The sequence below is a fragment of the Acinonyx jubatus genome, chromosome B4 (assembly GCF_027475565.1).
Source record: "Acinonyx jubatus isolate Ajub_Pintada_27869175 chromosome B4, VMU_Ajub_asm_v1.0, whole genome shotgun sequence".
In the NCBI taxonomy this organism is placed as follows: domain Eukaryota; kingdom Metazoa; phylum Chordata; class Mammalia; order Carnivora; family Felidae; genus Acinonyx; species Acinonyx jubatus.
This window is the reverse complement of record NC_069387.1, coordinates 70813699-70832875: the sequence shown is the minus strand read 5'-3', so window position 1 is coordinate 70832875 and position 19177 is coordinate 70813699. Positions and strand designations below refer to the sequence as shown.

The 19177-nt window shown below is 39.9% G+C and overlaps 1 protein-coding gene across 1 annotated transcript in view; it reads left to right on the top strand.

The window, feature by feature from the left end:
- The first annotated feature begins 2468 nt into the window (after positions 1–2468).
- Positions 2469–19177, top strand: part of DBX2 (developing brain homeobox 2) — a 36016-nt gene continuing 19307 nt past the window's right edge. The window contains exons 1-2 of the mRNA XM_027035949.2: positions 2469–3011; positions 17912–18007. Coding sequence (XP_026891750.1) covers positions 2588–3011; positions 17912–18007 — 520 coding nt within the window. The 5' untranslated portion in view covers positions 2469–2587. The remainder of the gene's footprint in view (positions 3012–17911; positions 18008–19177) is intronic.

The following is a 19177-nucleotide window of genomic DNA, read 5'->3' as shown; positions in this document are numbered from 1 at the left end:
GCAAGTTGGGTGAACCAACCGTTCCTCTTGACTCGAGTCTGCATTGTCATAGAACAACAGGATACTGATTTCTTAGCCTCCTTCGCATGGCCAGGTGACACCATTTAGCATGGCAAATAGGTCTGTGAAGAGACTGGAGTTGAATTTAAAGGTTCTAAGGCTTTGGGGTGCCTGGGTGGCTCAGTTGGTTGAGCGTCCAGCTTCGGCTCAGGGCATGATCTCACAGTTTGTGGGTTCGAGCCCGCTCAGGGCATGATCTCACAGTTTGTGGGTTCGAGCCCGCATCAGGCTCTGTGCTGACTGCTTGCTCAGAGCCTGGAGCCTGCTTCAGATTCTGTGTCTCCTTCTCTCTGTGCCCCTCCCCCACTCACGCTTTGTCTCACTCTGTTTCTCAAAAATAAATAAATGTAAAAAAAAAATTAAAGGTTCTAAGGCTTTGGAATCATCCGGCTTAGATAGCATCTTAACCTTATCACTCTGGTGGTGGTGTTGTTTTAGGAAAGTTACTTAAATTTTCTGTGCCCCGTCAGTAATACTGGGATAAAAACGGTACCAAGCTTATAGAATTATTTTGAAGTTTACAAGTTAATATGGACAAACTGTTTAGTGTATAATTGGCCAAATGTAAACACTGAATAAATGGTGGCTATGATTTAGGACTGGCAGGGATGATATAATTTCTCTTTTCCTTGCTAATCTCAAAGGTTACTACTTCAGAGCCCATCCCTAACTTTTAAGACTCAGTTTACAGGAATCTTACTCTGGAGATTTTCTCTCACTTTTCCTTCTAAATTACAATCCCTTTCTCAGATATTACTTGTTTTTCTCCCTCACTAAGCTGTGAACCCCTACAAAGCAAGGACCAGACTTTTCTCTATATATTCCCAGGACCACCAAAAGTGCTCCATAAATATGAAATGTTCAGGAAAAGTTTGTTGACTAAATCAGTAAGTGAACAAATATTAGTAACATACACCAACCTTGCAAATAACTTTCCTTCCGTTTGGCAGCAGGTAGGGAGGGTGGATTTCTAGAAAGCTTTGGACATCCTTAGAGTAAATGAAACACAAATCAACCAGGTGAATTTTTAAAAGGAAATTTATCTTACTAGCCTGGCAACTCTGTCTAGCTTTTAAGTAAATTGAAACTAGGAACCATGTTATTATTGTTAGCATACAGAGGAAAACTATACATGTAACTCCAAACCTTTCACAATCTTTTAAAAATCTTATTTTAAATAAATTCACCTGAATTTGCACAGGAGTGTAGCAATGGGAATTGTTAATCGACAGAGAAGTCACCGTTTTAAAATTCCATTGATACAATTTCTAAAATGAGGAGCTTTAAATTGCCTTGTGGTTAAAGGAACTTTTAACTACAGACACACACACACACACACCCTTTTTTCTTCTGCCCAGTCTCTAGCAGGCTGTTAATAAACTGGAAACTACCCAGATTTCTAGGGGGGATAAAAGAGCAACTGTAATCCTAAATAATCCAGTGTTCTCATCCTGGGCTCTGTGGAGGAGGACCCAACCATGTTCGGTTAGGAAAAGTTGGTGGTGGCTTTTCTTGCCGGGTTTTGGACCCAAATATTTAACCACCTCCAACTAAGATCCCTTTCTCTAGATCAAAATTTATCGGAACATTTCTTCTGGAGTGATTCCTAAATGATCTTAGAAAAGCGATTGGAAACGAGCTACTAGAACCTCTGAAATTTCTTAAAAGGTCTCCAAGAAAAACTCACTTTCTTTGCCTTAAGAAAGGGGAACACATCTCATATGCAACCCACTCTTTAAAACTTCGCATCTATCTGCGGGACCACAACAGTCCCAGTAACACTCGCGACTCTATTTGATGACTACAGTCCTTCAAGCCTCTAGTGCCTGTTAGCTTCCCCAGGATGCCCGTCGGTTCCTGAAAGTGACATCAACACTGGAGAGCCGGGGATTGCCCAACAGGTGGTCTGCCGAACGGTCTCCAGAAGAGAGTGCCGCCCGCCCCCGGGGCACTCCTCGCCCACGGTCGCGCGCCCTGGCGCTCCGGGGGGCTGCGTGGGCTCCAGAGCTAGGGCTCCGGCCGCCGGGAGGGGATGAGCGCGGCCGGTTCACGTCGCCTCCACGCCCACCTTCCCGCTACGCGTCCCCTCCCTTTGCCAAAGCTCAGACTCTGGGGCCGCCCTTATTGTTGGCCGCGTCTGTCACTTTGTGGGCCGGGTGACATGAATGGATGGGCTGGACACACCTTCCAGCCTTCTGAGAGAGAGAGAGAGACCATCCGGATCTGCATAGGGAGCAGGAGGGACTCCCCCGGCGCCCCCAGAGCTTGCGCCGCGGGCCAGAGACATGCACAGCTTCCCCCTCCCACATTCACTCCTCCCATCCTTTAAGAAAACGCCCAACCCCAAAAAATAATATCGCTCCAAGCCTGCTGGCGTCCTCGGTGCCCTCTCCTCCTTCCCGGGCTCAGCGCGCTCCGGTTCCACGGGAGGCTGCGGCGGGAGGCAGCGGCGGGAGGGAGCGGCGCGGGCCCGGTGCGGCGCGCGGAGCTGGAGGCGGGCGCGCAGGCGGCCCGCGGGCGCCGCACTATGCTCCCCAGCGCCGTGGCGGCCCACGCCGGCGCGTACTGGGACGTGGTGGCGTCCTCCGCGCTCCTCAACTTCCCCGCAGCTCCGGGCTTTGGCAACTTGGGCAAGAGTTTCCTGATCGAGAACTTGCTGCGGGCCGGGGGCGCCCCGCCGCACGCGCTGCAGCCACCCCCGCACCACGGCCCGGCGTCCGCTCTAGTGGCCGCCGCCGCCGCCGCCACGGCAGCCGGCGCGCAGGTCAGGCCCCTGCCGGCCAACCCCGTTCCCCTCAAGCTGTGCCCCGCGGCCGAACCGGTCAGCCCCGGCGGAGCGCCGTACGGCACGCGTTGGGCTTTCCAAGTGCTCAGCCCCTCGGCCGACGGCGCCAGGCTGCCGGGCCGGGCTCCGGGGGATCGAGACTCTACCTTCCAGCCGTCAGCCCCAGGTGAGCCAGCTCTTTTCCTCCCCAGCCGCGCCCGGCGCCTCCGGCCCGGCGGGTCCGGGATCCGAGCTCCCGGGGGTGCGCGCTGCGCCTAGGGAGCCCTGGCCCCAGCGCGCCCGGATCCGCTCCGGCCTGGGACCTTCCTCGAGCGTCTCGAGCTTTCGTCGGGATGCCACTTCGCGTGTAAATAGGGTTCAACCACTAACTGTGACACCCCCTCCACCCCTATCCCATACCACCAGCTTCCTCTCTGTTTCCTTTCAACAAGTGGTAGGGCTGCCTTGATTTTCAGGCCTTTCCGGAGAAACCCTGAATGCCCCACATTGGGTTAGCGGGAAAGAGCAGCCCTAGTCCCGAGATCTCTGGGTTCACTGGACCAGTTTCACCCGTCTTGTTCCCAAGTTCAGCGTTTCTGCTCGCCGCCTCCAGCCCTGGAGGCCGCGGGACACCACCTCCCTGGGCAGTTCCCGCGGCCCGCTTCGAGGGCTTTGCTTCTGCGTCTGCAGCGAAGGCCGGGGCCGTTCAAGAGCGCTCGCAAAGATTTTTGGAAGAAGAGTTGCGCAAACTTTTGGCTTTCTCCGCTCAGTGTTTGAGATCACGGAGGCGCAAGGAAATCAAGGACGACTTTTTCTTCGTGCTGAGCTGAAACAGCTGAATTGGCACCTGGGATAGGAAGTTCACCAATAAATGGGAAATTATCAGAAGAAAGACAGTTTTGATTCAATTTTCGCATAAAACCTAAGTGGTGTGATTGGGCAGAGGATGTGGACGGGTTAATCACATTTTAGCTAAAGCGTATGGAGGGGCAGCCGAAATGTGCGGTGAAAAAAAGGGAAGCCTTTTGGAAACTCAGAAGCTGAGATCTAGTTGGATTATTATTAATTTTTTTTTGGCTGCGTCCTTAGGCGATCTTAACTCATTCTTTTAATCCCGATGGGTTTGTCCAGAATGACTAATAGACGCTTTTTCAGCAGATTCCATTGTCCCAGCAAACTGCCAGATCAAATTTATTGCTAATGGCTGTATAGAACTTAACATGTTTAGAACCTGTCCTGGTCTTTCAGCTTGAAATGGTTATTAACAGAATGGAACAAATATAATTATATGAGCGGTCTCATTCACACAGTGTAAAACCTAAGGAACCTGGGAAGCCTTTTGCATCTAGGGAAAGGAAAAAATACTGTTAAAGGCAGAGTTTATGTTCCTTGGTAATTTGGGCCACTCTCTTATTTTTGAAGTGTTTGGAAAATTAGAAACGTATAAAGCCGGTTCACCTAGACAAGAGTTAGTAAATAATGTTGTGTCACAAAAAAATAACATTTTCAAACAAAAAATGGTGATTTGCATAACTTTTAGTGGTTTGGCATTGTGTTCATAGAAGTTATTTTTAAGGATTCTTAAATTGCCCCTGATCCTGATTGGCTGCTCAACCAGAGAAAGTTACTTACTTTTCCCCTTTGTAGATTTTACAGGTTAAATTCAAATAAACCAAATGCAAATCAAAGGCAGATATTTTAATAACTGAACAAGAGGTTTGTATATCTGTTTCATTCAAAATATTGCAATTATTGGGTAAAGGGTCTCCTAACTACAAAAAATTTTCAAGGATGTATTAACTCTTGTACACTTATTAAAGTGTCAGAATACAAAAATGGGTTTTTTTTGGAATAGTTAAGAGAATATGAGAATTTATATTTCCCTTTGAAGTATTCTAATACAGTTTAAGCACATATTTTTTCCTGGTGTTTTATTGAGCCCTCACTGAAGATTTGAGATTCTCCTAGGTTGATTTTCCTTTGAACAAATAACCTTTTATTTCGAAAAATAGTCTTGTAAGGGATGTGTTTAATTTTTGAATCTACAAAAGTATCTTAAGAAAATTAAAACTCTCTATATTTGTGCCCACAAATATGCTGCTTAAAACCAGCATTTACATTCATTTATCTTTGTAATTTGACACAGAATGTCATTTTCTGAACATTGCCCTAGTTTTATTTAAGTGACAGATTTTTGTCCTACCAAATGTTGTGGGAATTCATTGCTGCTGTGTAGAATTATGAAGTTTTAATGAGTGCTGACAAGGTTACTATCACCTGAAAATTAACTGACTGACGACATAGTGATTGATGTTCTATAGAGAGTATAGAAGAGCTACTGTTTTTGAAAAGATAACAGTATTTCCTTATATTTCTTTCTGAGATGTCAGTGAACAAGCACTGCTAATCCTTTAGACCCTTACTTAGGAGTGAGTGGATCACAAAATGGGGTTTTTAATCATTTCAGCATATTGGGTACTCACTTTTTTTCCAGTCTTGTTGAGTGTACCAAACTAAATGTTGAATGAGAAAACCCCAGACTTCCTTTTATTGGTGCCTTGGTGAAATACAGAGCCCTTTAACTTGGGGATTTATGCCACTGCATGCATTTCTGCTTCATTATCTTTGTTACCAATTTTTAATGATGCCATCTATTTCATTTGTTCAGGAAGTGCTTACCGAGTATCTCCCATGTGTCAGGCTCTGTTCTAGACCATTGGGATCGTCACTGCACAAAACGGATGACTGTCTCTGCCCCTGTGGCATTCCATGTTTGGACTGCTGTATGGCTTTCCAAGCATTTTCATAGCTGTTCGCTGCTTTAATTTTCATAGAGGCCAGTTTTTTCCTACAATGATTACTTCACTTGCTAATTTTGTTTTTGTCAGAAGTTAACAGTGGAAACATCTGTGGACTTGTGAAGGAGAAAAAAAAAATTGTCCCAAACCTTCATATTCCTTATGCGAGTCTTTCATTGAATATCGGAAGCTAGTGATAACTGATTACGTGTATCACAATAATAAATCAGATTGTGATTTTGTATGTGTCCATAAGGAAAGAAATTGCCCTTCCTGTTTGTCTTGCTGTGGATCTGCAAGGTGATGACAGTTAAGCAATAACACAGATTTTATAGGTAATAAATGAGAGGATAGCTGTCAGTTCTTCATCCCTGGAAACTGGCAAGTCTTTGAATATTTACAGTAGGAAAAAGACTCTCCATAGCTATATGTTGTCAGGTTGTTTATATATAAAACAGTTGGATATATATATATATATATATATATATATATATATATATATATATATGTAGTTTAAAAACTCTAGAAATCAAAGGGTATTTCTCAAGGCTGGAGAGGGGCACAGTGCAATAGAAGGTAGTAGATAGAAGATAGATCCAGGGTTGAATCCTTAGATCTGTTATAGTTTATTAGGGGAAACCAGGAGGTTCTGCAAGTAAATTAGAATCATCAGAGATCCTTCCTGAAAAGTTCATTAATGTCATTATTGGGTGAATATTGTGCTAGATTACAATATTTATGTTTTTATATATAAAAGAGCTTTGAAATGTAAAAAGCTGAAAATTTTACATTTCTCTTGGTTATGTCACCAGTTTTATCCAAAATACGTGGAGTCTTGCCTTTTAATAACATTTGTTATTTAAACATTTTAAAAATATTTGACATAAAGGTAATTTTCTGAATGTAATTTATTGATTGTTGAAGCTACTCCTTTTAAGGGTTAGAAAGCACATGTTTCTTCTGGATAGGTGAGTTCTTTTTTTTTTTTATTTTTTAGGTAATTTTATCAGGTAAGTTGTACTGTGTAGTACAGAAATGGAACCAGATCCATAGCATTTTTCTGGCCCCTTGTTAGGATTGCTTCTTACCATTAAAACTTAATGTACATCCTCGTTTCCTTGCCCATCTCCCAGTTCCAGATACTATTTACGTGTTAATCCATGACTCTGTCTTAAACTAATTGCACTTATGTTTTATCTAGTCCAACTTGAAGACTTTGTGATCTGATTTATTAAGCCAGAGTTTCTCACTTATTTTTGCTACAACTTTGCTTTAGATTTGTTTTGGTAGATTAAAATCACAGCATCTTGAATGTTGGTGATGCTGACCCAGAATCAGGACAGAGAATGGAAAATCTGGCAAAGGTGGTTCCTTCCTCAGCCCGTCACCTCAACCACTGCTTTGGTGGAATTTGTAGATAATACTGAACCATGTTATTACTACATGTGCATATTTTTTGTATCTTCTTAACATGCCTTTGGATTTATATTAACATATTAATATAAACATATTAGCATTTAATAACTTTACATAGTTCATGAGAATCAGCTCAAGTTAATGAACTGCTTCAGATTCAAGGAGAAATTCTTGCAGTGAAGAGAATAGGACTAATATTTCCTTCCTTCTAGTAATGACTCAGTTACCATCCTTACAGAATAACACCTGGGCTGGAGCAATTTATGTGCATTGAATTTGCCCCTGACTTTAGTACTTATCCCACCCCAACCCCTAACATGTGCTTCTTTACTCCACTTAGGCAACAAGAAATGTCAATCTGTTAACAGGTATTGAAGCTGTTGAGGTTTAATAATAAAATAGGAGTAAATCCAGCAGGCAAGTAGGAACATTTTAGAACTTTCCCCTTGCCTCTTATTGACTTAAGGGAGTTGAGGATTATTTTAAGAGGCACAATGGTTTGGGGCGCCTGGGTGGCTCAGTCAGTTAAGCGGTTAAGAGTCAGACTCTTGATTTCGGTTCAGGTCATGATCTCATGGGGTTCAGGGGTTCCAGCCCCGCTACTTGGGATTCTCTCTCTCTCTCTCTCTCTCTCTCTCTCTCTCTCTGCTCCTCCCCAACTCCCTTGCTGTCAAGGGTGCATTCTCTATCTCTCTTTCTCTCTCAAAAATAAATAAATGAGCAAGAGAAAAGAGCACAGTAGTTTGAATGCCCAGACAATTGTATACACATTTATGTATAAATAAACATAGGATTCAGAGAGTTCAGGCTTACATGCCAGAAGCCAAAGGATGCCATATGTTGTGGGCACTTTAAAAGAATTGTTGACAATGATTTTATCCACATTTGTTTGCCATGAATGTGCCTCATACATTGGAACCAAAGCTGTGCATGAGAGTCTATTATATCCCTGTTGGAGTGTGCCACCTTCTTCCTGTTCTTGTGCCCACCAGAAAAAAGTCTCCTTTGCTGTAAGACCTCATTTTATGCTTAGGTTTGTTGCTGAACAATGATAGAAATGGTAGCAATTGTAAAGTAAGGGAAGTAGCACAGGTAATAGATGTGCTTGTAAAATACTTTGAGATTCTTTGCTATGCAAGTTTTTACAGAAGTGAGATGTTCTTATCTTTAACATATTTAAATAAATGTGTCCTTATGTGGGGGGGGGGGATAAATATTTCATTTACACCACACTCAACCTATTTTCCACCACCCTATTTCTGTTGTTACTCTTTATAACTTTAGAATACATCTTACTATGTCTTTCAAGGGGTCTTGCTTTGTAGCTCTTAATACAGTGTTTGTCTACTTTATCTTGGATTAACAGAGGCTCCAAATAAGGTGTTTTCCTAATTACAGTGATTTTTTTTTTTCACAGTGAAAGTACACAGTTTTTAAGTCTGTTAAATAAGTTTTCATTCAACTACATCTGGAGTCTGTCAGGAATAAAAAGGCAAATTGGAAAAAGAAACAACATGATTTTTATCTGGGAATGCTTGTTAGAATCCTTATTTAAGACTTCATTAGATCATGCTTCTATTTTATACTCTCTTACTAAGAAATTGGATTTTTGCCTTAATGTATAATACGCTTACCAGACCCTTGTATATTTTATTCCAAAGTATTTTATTTTACTTTCAGTAATGTTTCCACTTTTAATGAAATCTCTCCCTTTTATTCTTTTTAGCCTCCAGTCAGTACTTGATTTGGCAATGCAGAGTGATTCATCACTTTATATAAAGTTACCATAACTGATTTCATTTTTAATAGCATTATTCATTTTGTCAACCTGCTATTAGTTGGGAATATTTCAGGGGCACATTTTTGTGAGTTATATGAACAGTAAACTGAAGGCACTAAAATTCTCTCTGAAGTCAAAGATCAAAAAGCCTCTAAAGTTTTTAGACTTTTGTTTTAGAACCAAAGCATCTGGGAAAAGGAAAGAAAGAAAATTCACATCTTTTTCTGTATATTACTGAATACTTAATTGCCTCCTTGTTTATCAGTATCCCAAAGATGAACCAGGTTTCTAACGTTTCTTTTACGTGTTCAGGCACTTTGCCACAACAACCTCAATTTTATTAATTCTAAGTGGCTGTCAGAAATAGAACATACAATATATAATTTTTACCAGTCCTCTTGAGAGGACTCAAAATTGCTTGTTCTTTAAAGGGTTAAATCTCTAATAACTTTTAAATTTAAAATATGTGAAGGAATTAGTAAGTTATTCTTTGGAAAGATTTTTGTCCATTGAAAGAGAATAAAAACCATGACTGCTGGCATGTTTCTTAAAGAGACTCTCCTAGGGCTGGATTGAGTTTAGGTGTATTTAACCAATTCTGTAGTTATATTGGGTCTCAAACCAGAAGACAGTCCCATTCTTTTTTTTTTTTTTTTCAACTTCTTTTTATTATTTATTTTTTTTTTTGGGGGGACAGAGAGAGACAGAGCATGAACGGGGGAGGGGCAGAGAGAGAGGGAGACACAGAATCGGAAACAGGCTCCAGGCTCCGAGCCATCAGCCCAGAGCCTGACGCAGGGCTCGAACTCATGGACCGTGAGATCGTGACCTGGCTGAAGTCGGACGCTTCACCAACTGCGCCACCCAGGCGCCCCAACAGTCCCATTCTTTCAAGCAGGAAAAGAGGCACTCCTGTGTGTTTACATATTTTCTACAGGTGCTTCTGCATTACAGATTGAATGGTTGCAACAGATTTATGGCCTGCAAAGCCTGAAGTATTTATCTGGCCTTTTATAGTAAAAGTTTGCCAACAATTTCTCCAAAGCAAAAATGGCAAATTAGGTAAATTTAAAAATACAGTTTTTAGAGCTGGTTTTAGCAACATTTCTGTAATTTTAAAGCCTAGATTCAAGTCTAAGATTTTTATATTACTGACTATATAATTCCAATCAATTCATATAACCTCCTTGAGCCTCTGTGTCCTCATTTCAAAATAAGAACAGAGATTAAAATCAGCATTTGACTTGCAAACACATACCACAAAAGCCTACTGATAACAGGGAAAGATGTGAAAGACTCCTTTCTACCATTCCATCATAAGTAAAATATTGGTGAAAGGGGTATTGCTGTATAAGAAGCTATTTCAAAGATTAGAGGCCTAAAGGAGCAATTTATTATTTTCTCTCACAGTCTTGTGGATTGACTGGACCCAGCTGAGTGGTTCTCAACATGGAAACTCCTGCAGTTAGATGGCAGCTGGGATTATGGTCTTCTGAAGGCTCAGCTGGGCTTGATGTCCAAAATGGCTGCTCACATGGCTGACTGTTGATTGGGTGCTAAACTAGAGCTATTACAACAATCTACAAGTAGACTTTCCAAGTGTCTTGAGCTTCTGACAGCTTGATGCTTGGGTTATGAAAGGGAGAGTTCTAAGAGCAAACACTCCAAGAATCCTAGGCAGTGGCTGTAAGGCTTCTTATGATCTAGCCTTGGAATGTTCCAAATATCACTTCTTCTGTATCCTTTGGTCAAACAAGGCAGCAAGACCATCCCAAATACAAAGGAAGGGGAAACTGAGACCCAGGTAATTTGTAGCCATTTAAAATCTGCCACAGGGTGAAATCAGGATAACCCCTATCAGATACAGTTCTTGCCAGGTCTGTTGTCTCCTGGTGGAGTAGACCAGTGCAAGAATTAGTCACACAGAGTGCAATAGCTGGGAGCTTGAGGAGTCTTCATTAAGGCTTTTAGAATTTGAGAGCTACAAGAACTATCCTGTTAGGCTGTTCTTTTCTGTGACATCGACTGTATAATAAAAAGCGATGGGTTTCCTTAAATTTAGCTCAGTTTTTCAGAGTTGCTAATAGAGACCACTTGAAGGGAGAGGCAGCAGAGATAGTGATCATATTTGGTGATTGTGATGAACTGAGGCCCGCACCTTGAGAAGAAGCCATACCCTACCCATTTGTTCATTATGTGAGGCTAGAGAAGATGCTAGTGGCCATGTATACACAAATGGTTATCATTACCTCTTCTTTTTTTTATAACTTTTTTTTTAAGTTTATTTATTTATTTTGAGAGAGAAAGAGAGGGAGAGAAAGAGAATACCAAGAGAATACTGTGCGGGTCTCGAACTCACGAACCGTGAGATCATGCCCTGAGCCGGAATAGTCAGATGCTTAACAGACTGAGCCACCCTGGTGCCCTCATTACCTGTTCTTATAACAAATCTTTACTGCAGTGGGATGCTTCCATATAGCCTCTCCTTTCTCCACCACATTGCATCCGGTGCTGGCAGGTGAATTTTCCTAAAATATAGCTTCCTCATACTACCCAGCTACTCAGGAAAACCTTAATTATCTGCTTCCTCATATTACCCAGCTACTCAGGAAAATCTTAATTATCCCCACTTAATGATCAGATCAAATAGAAATACTCTGTTCTGCAACACCTTCATTCCATCAGCTACATTTAGCTCCTCCAAGTACATTGTTTGTTCACTCCTTTCGCCTTGTGCCAGCCATCAGGCTGGTCTCCTTAACCTGCCCTACGTGTCCCACCTTGCCTCCTTTCCTTTTGTTCAAGCCACCTTTCCTTGTTGGAATGCCTTCTTTTTCTTCTTTTGCCATTCCAAATACCTTCCAAATCAAGGTATGGGTTAAGATATTGTTGCTGCTTAAAGCCTTCTTTGACAAAGCCCTCTTGACAATAGTCTTTTCTTTTTACTTGTTTATATTTCACTGGAAGTCTTGACCATGCGGCTTCTTTTTGTATGTTGTCTTACTGTTGATCTCAAATTCTGTAATAATGGCAGGAGTAAAGGCTAACATTTATTGAGTGCCTGCCGTGTCAGACATTGTTTTGTGTTTTTTTCTGTGGTCTCATCTTGGCCATGTATTATAATGACCTATGCATCTTTTGAAACAATGCTGTGCTAAGGAGCCCACTCTTAGCTGGTGATTTAACCCGGTTGGTATGGGGCCTGGGCATCTGTATCTTTGAAAGCACTCTAGATAATTCTAACATGTATGCAGGGTTGAGAACCAATGGTTAGGGATGCACAGTGTGAATTTTTTCAAATTTCATCTCTGTCTTGGGGAATGCCTCAGATTTTACAGAGGAAAATTGAATTTGGAAAACGGAAAAATTTGCATTTCATTTCGTTGACCAGCAGACATAAATCTGTAAGTTAAGAAACACTAAATAGAAATTCTTCTGGGGAAGGAAACCATCCTTTTTCATCTTTGTGGTCCCAGTACACTGTGTGGCACTTGCTAGAGATGCAATAAATATTATCTGCACAGAATTAAAAGCACAGCATCAAAGAAGTAGACACTGCACTTGATTTATCTTCTCATGAGCTGTACCAGAACATTAAGACCTTTGTTTTTCTGTGTCTGAAATACTTGAGGAAAAGAATGTGGACTTCTGTTGTTTTCTGATGAGCAGGAAGATAAAGGATGAATTTATTTAACTTGCTTTCCCTTGTGACTGAAGGTAAATTTGCATGTGGATCACATAAATGAATTCCTTCCAGGGTGTGTGATAATCACACCTCATTAGGTGAGTGATATTTCTTAGATCTTACTACTCAGGGCTGCTGGTTTCTATTCTTTGGAGTCTCATTTTTGGGTCCACTGTATTCCAGTTGTATATTGTTTTCAGGTCAGAAGTTTAGATTTCTTTATTCATGGTTCCCATGTACCAGGCACTTGAAAAAGGTCATTTAAAACCATTAAAAAAAATTATTTAGCTCCCTGTTATTCTTTCCTGGAGGTGTTTTTTTACCCTTTAACCAAAGGTTAAAGATGCCTTAATAAAGCATCTTGGAACCTTCTTTCATTTCTCCCCATCTTTCTTAAAAGGTGCTGCCAGTTGGCATAGCATTGCAGTGGACTCTTGAAATTTATTTGAAGGTTTTATTAGTGGTCTTTAGTACTCTTTCTTTGAAACGTCAACTCAAGTCAGTTAGTACCACGGTTTTCCACTGACAATCAGAAGAATGTGGTTTCACCCCATTTAAATACCCATTGTTCTTCTCCATCAGCAAAAGAAGAATGAAAATAACAACAGAAAAGCAATTTAAAAATTATTGCTTGCCTTCTAAATGACAGACTTTTGAAAATAATTTCTCTGTAGTTAGGCTCATAACTATCCTCGGCTATGAGATGATTGTATCACAGAACCATCTCGTTAAGTTTAAAAAGAAATCAGGCCAGTTCACCATTAAATTGGCTCTAAGTCTCCATCTTAGATAAATGTTCAAAATAATTAATAGGTATTTTGATTCTGTGGCTTCAGATAAGTCAATATCTTATTAAGAAGTGAAAAGCTCATGAGGTTTTCTGTGAATAAGTGATTTTAGTCATTTGGATTCAGACAGTTTAGTTCCAAAAGTTTTAAGTTATTTATTGGTAACTGGTAACAGATTTCCACAGAAACTGGAAATTAGATTTGTTGGTGAGAAACAGAATTCGGGGGGCGCCTGGGTGGCGCAGTCGGTTAAGCGTCCGACTTCAGCTCAGGTCACAATCTCACGGTCTGTGAGTTCGAGCCCCGCGTCAGGCTCTGGGCTGATGGCTCAGAGCCTGGAGCCTGTTTCCGATTCTGTGTCTCCCTCTCTCTCTGCCCCTCCCCCGTTCATGCTCTGTCTCTCTCTGTCCCAAAAATAAATAAACATTGAAAAAAAAAAAAAAGAATTCGGAGTATCCTGAAGTATTGTGCTAACAGAACCTAACATCATGCCGAACCTGACAGTGTACGTTTTTTTCGATAGGAAAGGACATTTGATTTTCTCTTATGGAAAGCTTGGGAGATGTGTCCATTTTCTGGGCTCCAGCTCTTATGAATAACTGGCAGTATCTGTGCATGAAACCCTGATCTCTCGTGGCTAATAATTAAATATTATTCTAAAATATTTGTGTTTCTCTTGTCCTTTTTTAAAAAAGAAATTGCCAGGGTGCCCGGGTGGCTCAGTTGGTTGAGTGTCTTGACTTCAGCTCAGGTCATGATCTCACAGCTTGTGAGTTCGAGCCCCACGTCGGGCTCTGTGCTGACAGCTCAGAGCCTGGAGGCTGCTTCGGATTCTGTGTCCCCCTCTCTCTCTGCCTCTTACCCACTCGCATTCTGTCTCTGCCTCTCTCAAAAATAAATAAACATTTAAAAAAATTGCCGAAAACAGTGTTCACATTCCAGATGCATACCCATTTGAGGTTGAATGCTAATGAGTGGATGAGATAGCGTGTGTTCAATTCATAGCAGTGCATGGCATGTAGTAGGCACTCCTTACATATTGTCGTAAATATCGTTCAGTGAGCCTATAATGAGTTGTTCCCAGTATAATCAGTGATCAAGTAACTTCATCTAGTCTGCATTAATGGGCTTTGAAGTGCATATCAGGATGAAATTGCCTTGTTTTCTGTCCTTTTCAGAGCATCTTCTAAGTAGTTCTCAAAAACTTAAAAAAGTTTTAACACATCTATCAACTTGTTACTTTGTTTTCATCACAGCTGAGTTTCCTTTCTTGCTATTCCTTTAAAAAGTATATGATTGACAAACATTTAAAATTGTAACATATATATATATCTTTAATGCGTTTCATTGTTTAAAATGGTTATTTCCTAGTGCCATTTGACACCCCTGCAGTCATAAGTTCAGCTGGATGAGCATTTGACTTATGTCAAAGTAGGCACATGTAAAAAAAAAATGGAGCACTTAATTGGAATTTCACAACAATTTTCACAGAAACCAGCCTCAACAAGGTGTATTTATGTATGGAAACCATGAATTGACTGTGTAAATATATGTATGTCAAAGAGATGTTTTAACATGGTAAGGAAATTCTACACAAGAGAACCTGAAGCCTGGTCATGTCACATGTAGTTCCTTAGCCACAGGAGTTTATTACTGTAGATGGCATGTCATTTTGATTATAGCTTCACTCTATTAAGATAAGGTAACACATAGTAATATAACAAACTACTCAATGAAAACTTCTTCTGGTTAAATTTAGCACTAAGATTGTATATCTCAGAACTTCGTTTATCACAAATGAATTTAATTGATTGCTTGTCTCAAATGAACCACTCATTTTTAAAAAAATTTTTTTTAATGTTTATTTATTTTTGAGACAGAGAGAGACAGAGCATGAGCAGAGGAGGGTCAGAGAGAGAGGGAGACACAGAATCTGAAACAGGCTCCAGGCTCTGAACTGTCAGCACAGAGCCCGACGCGGGGCTTGAACTCACGGACCGTGAGATCATGACCTGAGCTGAAGTTGGCCGCTTAACCGACTGAGCCACCCAGGCGCCCCACTCATTTTTTTTTATCTTTTATTTTTATATTTTTTAGGCCATAGGGTTAGATTGAGAAACAGTTTGGCTAGAATGATAAAATTTGTAATTTGTACATATTATAATGCATGGTTATTTTAATAGTATCACTAGTGTGCTTATTTCATGTGTGTTTTTTCCAGCTATCATGATAAATGTGTTACTACATGTATGTAAATGCAGCATTGCATTTTGTGCCAAACTGCACAGTAGCCATGACTTAATTATATGGAGTGTTTATTTTGAGATGAAATAATTTAACAGAAAATGCTTGAGAATCAACATAATGTGACAATTTTTATATGTAGAAATAGATTTTTATTTTTCAAAGTACTTCAAATATTCCTAGAATACTGGAAAATGTAACTCTGCCTAAATAGTGCCATTTTCTCATAAGATATTAAAATGAAATGATTTATCTTTTCTTTGGTGGTTTTATAGTCAGTGTTAGAACAGTTTATGATAACAGTAAAATTTTTAAAAAGTTTTATAGGGTGCCTGGCTGGCTCAGTTGGGAATGTGCAATTCTTGATCTCAGGGTCTGGTGGTGAGTTCAAGCCCCAAGTTGGGCATGGAGCCTATTTAGAAAAAAATGTTTTTTAAGTTTTATAGAATTTTTTGAACACCAAGATGGATTTCCTTTTCATACTTTGCTTAGTTGCTATATTTTCAAAGTATCATTTTTTAAAAGATTTTATTTTTAAATAATCTCTACACCGAATGTGGGGTTTGAACTCACAATCCGAAGATCAAGAGCTGCATGCTCCACTGACTGAGCCAGCCAGGCACCCCTTGAAATATCATTAAGACTAACGTTTTATTATTTGAAAACTTGGATATTAAAAAACTAAGAATACGAATATTGGCAACTTTCCGTTATGTTATAGAAAAAAACCTGCATGTGTGATTAATTTGCAATTTGAAGGCATTAAGAACCTAGATTTTTATTGGGCAATACACTTATTTTGATATATCCTTCAAAAATATTGGCGAAAGTAAAGACATGCTTATCACTTGGTTAAAATACAAGTCTGAAATTACTGTGTTCTTGAAAAAGGTATGGTATTCATATCAAAATAATATTCACTAAATATGATTAAAATAAGAAAAAAGTTGCTTTTGAATATGTAGGGAGAGTTATAAAAATATTTATTTTCAAGTCATGCTCTAGATTTCAAGGTCATCTGTTATGGATAATACTATATTTCAAGGTGTGTCTGGGGAGCAGGGAAGGGGTTCATTCCTGATCCTCATTCTCTTCCTGAGAAGGTCGAGAGACGCTTCCTATTTCTTAGTTTTACTAATTACTACTTATAATTATGACCACACAGAAAATGAAGTATTAGGCTTGGTTTTATACATTCATTTATTGAAAATTTGCTGACATTTACAATGTGCTACGTACTCTTTTGGGTATGCGATAGCAAAAGCAAGTTGTCCACCTTCAGGAACTTTTGCCCACGTTTATATTATATCTCATTATGCTAAAGGACATGGGGTATTTAAGGTGTTTAACCAAAGCCTGACATATAGTAAGTGCTCAGTAAAGAAGAGCTATTACTAATGTTCTGTGACATCCTTTTTAGCTATTTATCATCTACTGAGAAACAGAATTTAAAATTTCTTTCCTTATAAGAGTAATGATACCTATTCCGTGTACATGTATTTAAAATGTTATGAATAGTATAGTTTAATAAAATGAGCAGAACAGATATATGGTAAATCCCTATACTATAAACACAGATACCTTCAAGTTAACTAGTTTCTCTTGAGATAAAATGCTATTATTCTCAAATACTTTTGAACATGTAAAAGTGATCAGAACAAAAAAAAACCATTTTGTTATGGAATTGCTCAATAGATTATCTCTTACCACTTTGGAATCCAACTAACTATTTTGAAGAATTTTCTGAAAATAAACAGTAGAGTAATATAATCTCTTCCAAAAAATTAAACTTAAGCATATAACATTCAAATTGGTTTTTATATTTAATTTTTTACTTTCTGCTTTCAATTTGTTCCTCGGTAAGTATCATATCTTGAGCTGTGCCATTCAATAATATGATAGCTCCTAGCCACATGAGTGTATATATTTTATAATAACTTAAATTGAGAATTCAGTTACCCAGTTACATTAGCCACATATCTCAGGAGCCATGTGGGAAATAGATCCCATATTGGACAGTGGGGATAAAGGACATTCATCACCACAGATAGTTGTCCTGTGTGTTGCTCTAGGATATTGTGAATAAAGGAGTATTTGATATGTACTACTTGTAATTAGGACCACACAGAAAATTATAGGTTTGGTTTTGATCAACTCGTCTTTCCAGTGCATCTTCCACATCTCGATTAAATGTGTGGTAATCTCCTTGACAGATAAAGGCTACTTTAGAATAATGTTAATTTCAGTCAGAGTTATAACCAGCCAAGTAAAGGCTCAGAAAATAGAGTGTTTTACTCAGTGACTTTTGGGAAACTAGAATTTTGAATATGGTCTAAAAGAAATGGCTCATCAATGAGATCAATGCTTTCTCCGCAGCGTCTTCCAAACCTTTCTTCCTGAGTGCCTCACCATTCTACTCTGCATGCTGTGGTGGGTCCTGTCGGCGCCCAGCATCCCCCACTGCTTTTGCAAGTAAGTTTTTATGCTTCATCAGCAATGCCTCAGTTATTCTGTAAACCAAAGCAGCAGGATTTAATGTGCTCTGGAAAACTAATTGGTAATGCCATGGCAAGGAGCTAAATCCTCACTAAAAATCACAGCGATCCTATTCAGGAGGTTTCCAGAGATTTATCAGACCTCAGCACACTGAGCAATTGTGAGCCGTTTCTAATGGCATTGAAACCCAGGGCTGACACACCAAGGAAAGTGACTTGTTTTCCATTTGATATAAAAGATCTCAGAGGGACTGATTTGGCTCTTTCTGAAATGTGTAGCAATACTCATTTAGAGAAGAAAAAAGAAAGAAGGAAAGCTAAGAAATTGTGCTGTATAAAATTTCTATTCAACTTAGAATGTGACACAGAAAGTCACTAGGTGTTCATAGAAAATAATAAAAATTGTCCAGATTGTGAAAGGAGATAAATATGTCCTCTTTATGATCTTGAAAATAACCCACCAGAGTTGTAGGAAATATTTTCAAGAGAACTTTTCCTCAAAAATTTCAAAATTTAAAATGTCCAGGGGTGGAGTGAGAACAACAACTCTGAAAAAACTTTTAGAGCGTGCAAGCGTGCACACACATACACACTCAAAAAGAGCAATGTCGAACTAAAAAGAAATAAAGTTCACCTTGATCTTGAGATTTCTAGGTCAAGTAAGAGTTTGTAGGCAGAGATTCTGAATGTGTGATGAAGAATTCCAGTAAGCTCTACTCTACTCCGGTAGGGGCCAGCACATTTATTTCAACTGCCCAGAGAAAACTTTTATTCAGGTTAACCCCTCTGTCAGGTGGAAAGTGAAATAGAAGGAGTTGAGTCAGCCTGAAGTACAGAGCTCTATCACGGTTGGATTCAGGTCCCTGCTGCCTCCCGTGAATGTGTTTTATGAATGTTTCAGGAGAGCAGTTGCTCAACAGGATGATTCCTGACAAGTGAGGCAGCAAATGCTGGCCGTTTAATGAGCTGCAGCCTTCTGAGCATCTCTTTAGGGGGCCGATACTTTCCCACAGAGCACTTTACATGGCAGGGACCCAGTCACAATGGGCGACAGACCCGTGACCAATCATCACTTTCACTTGACTCATCCACACGCGACCTCACCACGATTTTTCACTGTGCAGATGAACTTTAGGAGCCATTTCAC